The sequence below is a fragment of the Bactrocera latifrons genome, unplaced genomic scaffold (genome assembly GCF_001853355.1).
Source record: "Bactrocera latifrons isolate USDA-ARS-PBARC rearing strain unplaced genomic scaffold, ASM185335v1 scaffold_259, whole genome shotgun sequence".
NCBI classification, from domain to species: Eukaryota; Metazoa; Arthropoda; class Insecta; order Diptera; family Tephritidae; genus Bactrocera; species Bactrocera latifrons.
In genome coordinates, this window is record NW_017536174.1 from 83,878 (window position 1) to 88,829 (window position 4,952).

The 4,952-nt window shown below is 34.3% G+C and overlaps 2 protein-coding genes across 2 annotated transcripts; one reads left to right on the forward strand and one right to left on the reverse strand.

The window, feature by feature from the left end:
* Positions 1 to 2,994, forward strand: LOC108969586 (protein disulfide-isomerase A3). The gene is made up of 5 exons (XM_018934384.1): positions 1 to 447; positions 1,201 to 1,288; positions 1,355 to 1,707; positions 1,899 to 2,012; positions 2,076 to 2,994. The coding sequence occupies exons 1-5, from the start codon at positions 305 to 307 to the stop codon at positions 2,839 to 2,841; spliced, it is 1,464 nt and encodes a 487-aa protein (XP_018789929.1). The 5' UTR covers positions 1 to 304; the 3' UTR covers positions 2,842 to 2,994.
* A 76-nt stretch (positions 2,995 to 3,070) lies between these two features.
* On the reverse strand, positions 3,071 to 4,616 carry LOC108969587 (decapping nuclease DXO homolog). Its single transcript, XM_018934385.1, has 4 exons — positions 3,927 to 4,616; positions 3,733 to 3,877; positions 3,446 to 3,677; positions 3,071 to 3,387 (listed from the first exon to the last, which is right to left on the reverse strand). Exons 1-4 carry the CDS (start codon positions 4,477 to 4,479, stop codon positions 3,157 to 3,159), a joined length of 1,161 nt encoding a protein of 386 aa, XP_018789930.1. The 5' UTR covers positions 4,480 to 4,616; the 3' UTR covers positions 3,071 to 3,156.
* Positions 4,617 to 4,952: the final 336 nt, after the last annotated feature.

Sequence of the window (4,952 nt, forward strand, 5' to 3'; positions counted from 1 at the left end):
ATAATTAAAAATAATAATTTAGATTGTTTTTGCATTGCGGTATGACATGTTAAATATTATTTTCATAGAAAACTCCGAGTTAAACGCCAAAGCTTGTTATATGGCAGCACCTGTCTTTACAAATGTACAACTCTACACTGCCAAAGAAATCAATTAATTTGCATTCATCATCCGAAGCCGGTAGATGATTTTGTGGTTGATCGTATTACCTAGAAGTATTATTTTACTTAGACGGATTTCAAGATTCATTTAAAGTTGTGATTGCATAAATAATAAACTACGCGCCGATTATAAGAGATTTGTAATGCATCGACTACTAGTGGTACTTTGCATTTCCGTGGCACTAGTTGCTGGCGCTGAGCAAGATGTGCTGGAATTGACGGATGACAATTTCAATTCTGTGTTGAAGGAACATGAAACTACATTAGTTATGTTTTATGCACCATGGTAAGTTAAAAATATTTAGAAACAAAATTACAAAAAGTATATTATTGACACATAAATTGCTAAGACAATAATAACACGTCATCTCTACAGGAAGCCATTTTAATTTTGCTCGGTAAAATGTTTCATCTCGTTCGTACTTTCCTCAACAATTAAAAGAGAAAAGGCTAATTTTAAGCCACGTTGATTGATTATAACTTAAATCTGTTTATAAAAATATGTATAGCGTACATTTAGCTTCCTTAAAGAAACTTTGGGGTGTGTCATGATTTTGTGTTTTAAGAACTATTATTTTAAATTTTAGCTTTTGTACGTTTACATATATTTCCTATGTCCGTCTGACAAATCTCCGAATCTGAACCTTGCATAGGAATTTGTTTAGGGTGAATTTGGAATTTTTATATGCATGTGTATGTACAAACATGTAACAATATTTGAATGAAACCTTAATTAAAATTTGTAACATATCACCATATTCAATGAGTTTTTATGTGGTACCAGCATCTTAAGGTCTTATACCCTGAATCTCATAGAAAAAAACACCGTAGAAATGCCTAAAGTATGTACCACACTTAGTGGCGATAAGAAGTACATGTGGAGATAAGGCTTCATTGTATTTTTAACCGAGTTAATTGTTTTGCCTTAAATACTTTACACAATTTAGATAAGATTATTTTTTTATTTGAAAACTTTTAAATTTGTAATTTTAAAGAAGTGTTGATGTTATCAAATTTTTCCAATTTGTATTATTTTTAGGTGTGGACATTGTAAGAGATTAAAACCCGAGTATGCCAAAGCTGCGGAGCTCGTAAAGGGTGACGACCCTCCAATAGCTTTGGCAAAGGTATGTTTGTGGATAAACTAATTTATTTATGCAATTTGAGATACTTATGTACTCTAAATTATTAAGGTTGATTGCACAGAAGCTGGTAAAGAAACTTGCAGTAAATTCTCTGTTAGCGGCTATCCAACCCTTAAGATTTTCCGTGGTGATTCAGTTTCACAAGATTATAGTGGACCACGAGAAGCAAATGGAATTGTGAAATACATGAGAGCTCAAGTTGGACCAGCTTCCAGAAATATTAAATCGGTTGATGAAATTAATAAATTCCTAGACACCAAGGATACAACGATATTTGGCTTCTTCGAAGACCCAGATGTAGCCCTTGCTAAACTGTTCGTCAAATTCGCTGATAAGAATAGAGAGAAATATCGTTTTGGTCATAGTAACGATCCTGATGTACTCGCTAAATATGGAGAAACGTAAGTGAACCTACGAAAAAGAATATTCTAAAACGAAGATTAATCTAAATTCGAAGACTTATTCAAGAATAACTTAATATTTTGATCAGATGTATATTTTTTGTAATTTTATAAAAAATAAACTTCTTTAATTATACTATATTTTTTAATCCGAAATATTTTAACTATTCTTTTACATATACAATGCGCAGAGAAAAGATTGTGCTGTTCCGTGCACCACATTTGGCGAATAAATTTGAGGAAACGAACGTTCAGTTCGAGGGATCATCCGAATCTGAATTAAGTACATTCGTGAAGGAGAATTTGTAAGCTGTATAATGTTTGTGCTTTATGTTTACTAAATAATGATGATTTTAAAACTTTCACAGCCATGGTTTGGTCGGTCATCGTACCCAGGATACTATTCGCGATTTTAAAAATCCACTTATAGTTGCGTACTACTCTGTTGATTATGTAAAGAACCCTAAAGGAACAAATTATTGGCGTAATCGCGTTCTCAAAGTGGCGAAGGAATTCACTAACAAAGCAACATTCGCTATTAGCGCAAAAGATGATTTCCAACATGAACTAAATGAGTATGGCTATGACTTTGTTGGAGACAAGCCCGTCATTTTAGCCCGCGATGAAAAGAATCTCAAATATGCTCTGAAGGAGGAATTTTCGGTCGAAAATCTACGAGATTTTGTTGAAAAATTACTTGATGGAGAACTTGAACCTTACGTGAAGTCCGAGCCCATTCCAGAAAACAATAATGCCCCCGTAAAAGTTGCTGTTGCTAAAAACTTCGACGAAGTAGTCATTAATAACAATAAAGATACATTGGTAGAATTTTATGCACCTTGGTGTGGGCATTGCAAGAAATTGGCACCAGTATTTGATGAAGTTGCCGAGAAATTGCAGAATGAAGAGGTAGAACTTGTTAAAATGGATGCCACTGCCAATGATGTTCCACCAGAGTTCAATGTTCGTGRATTCCCAACACTTTTCTGGCTGCCCAAAAATCAAAAAGACAAACCAGTTGCTTACAACGAAGGACGTGAGGTCGACGACTTCATTAAGTACATCGCCAAACACGCTACGAATGAACTCAATGGATTTGACCGCAGYGGCAAATCGAAGAAAACAGAACTCTAAATGTATGCGGAAATTTGTTGAAATTTCATTTTGAGAGCTTAACAACGCTGCATATTTTGTCACCACTGACATGTTCAAACTTTTCCATTACATAAATTTAAACATTCTCATGTTAAGTTCAGCATACACAGCGCTTGAAAATCTATAATATTTCATTAATTAATTAGTGATAAAATTAACTTTTTTATTTGAATAAAATATACTGATAGGAAAGAAATATAAAGTGTTCTTATTTTGTATGAAAAGTATTTAATTTATTCACACCTTTACATATTTTACTTATGTATTACGTCTGAAACAAAGAATYATTTAATTTCATTTACTATTTTTACTGTTGTTTTTAGGGTTCATTAACTCAATGTAGTAGTCTGGGAGAAATGAATATTGGTTCTTCCCTCGTAAGCATTCATACGTTACAGTACCGCGTTTGGAGTTGAAGTAAAAATCGTAAACAGTATACGGGCAATTCACTTCAGACATTAGTGATTTTATGTAATTCAAAAAATCTATCAAGAATGTCGCACAAACATTTGGTGTCCATTGGTTCTGAAAATATAAAATTTTTTTTTTAGAATATGCCAATTCCTTAATTCTTGATACTTACTATTCCTTGCTTTGGTAAAGATCGTACTTCAACGTGTTCGATGCGTTCAACTTGTCCCTGCTCATTCCGTAAGCCCAAATATATATCTTGAATACCTACCAAAAATGATTGGCACCACCAATTACGAGTTTTATGACGTTTGTAAGACTGAATTTGATTTTTATTTAGGTTTCTTTGACGTACTTTTACTTCGACAAATTTTAATTTTTCTAAATATGTTGGGTTATCATCACTAAAAAAAATAAATCCTGTATCTAAAACCAATATAAATAAATATTTTTACTTACAGCAATATCGGTTGCTCACTTTCAATGCCATCCATTTCAGCACCGTATAGTACATCCAGACTCCCAATTTTTGAAGTAAAAACACACGAAAATTCGCTGCATTCGTCAACTGGTACACTTGTGTCCGGCTCCAGAAACGGCGATTCTATGAAGAGTAGGATTATTTAATTTWTAGAATTGGCTTAACTACGCACCTGTCAGACAATGTTGTTCAAACTTGAAACCCCATGATGCAAATGTACGCTGTTGTTCAGTCTCTTGAGAACGCTGAAACTTATCATTATCAGTGTCACGTTTCCAAAGATAAAACGTGCCATTAAATCGTGTTACAGCTATTGACCAATCACTTCGATATTCATATGGAGTGCACATCAACAAACGTAAAAGCCCTCGCCAGCACACGAATTCAGCAACAAGATGTTTTTTGTCTTCGCATGCAGATAAAGACCTTGTTAAACGATCACGATTATCAAAGATAAATTTTAATAAGTGGTCAAGTCCTTCTTCTTGTACTGTTTCTGGTTTTTTGATAGCTAAACTAAGACCTTCATTTAAGTCAAGAGGAAATTTTTGAGCTGACGGAGGTCTGTAGTAACGCAGTTGTTGAGCATTAGGTTCATATTCTCGCAAAACTCCACCTACGACGCTAAAATATCCAATAGGCTGAGGTTTCTTGAACGGAGGAAAAGGTAAGATTTCATTACGATTAGGTCTTACACTCAAGCTTGCATTTCCCTTGAAAAACATCGTTTATGTGATTTCAGAAATGCATAATGACCTATGCGTAAATTTTAAACTCTTTGATTGGCTCCTCTACCGCGTTGATTGGCGTAGTCACCATAGATAACAGAGATAAAGATTTATTCCTGATGTGCTGAATACAATGCTCGCGACAGACTGCAAACGACATCTGTCAAATATTAAAATACACACGTTCTTATGGACGGACCAATTTTGATAACTGCACGACTACACGACGGCAGGCCGACAGTTGTCGCTCTCGCTAACTTCAATTTGATCCTATATTTGCCAACGACAGTAGGACGACAGTAGAGTTGACAGTAGAATGGAAGATAGAGAGATGAGGTAAAGTGGTGATGCCACAGAGCTATTTTATGCTTTTATTTGTAAAATGACGTCAAATTTGTTAGAGCTGTGAATAATTTTACATTTTACATATTAGTGGCATCACCACTCTTCCTCATTTCTCTATCTTCCAA

Excerpts from the sequence above, each read along its gene's own strand:
- LOC108969587 (XM_018934385.1), bottom strand. The coding sequence starts at position 4,479 with ATGTTTTTCAAGGGAAATGCAAGCTTGAGTGTAAGACCTAATCGTAAT. Across the intron at positions 3,678-3,732 it reads AGTGAGCAACCGATATTGCT|TGATGATAACCCAACATATT; the intron begins GTAAGTAAAAAT and ends TATTTTTTTTAG. Across the intron at positions 3,388-3,445 it reads CTTTACCAAAGCAAGGAATA|AACCAATGGACACCAAATGT; the intron begins GTAAGTATCAAG and ends TTATATTTTCAG.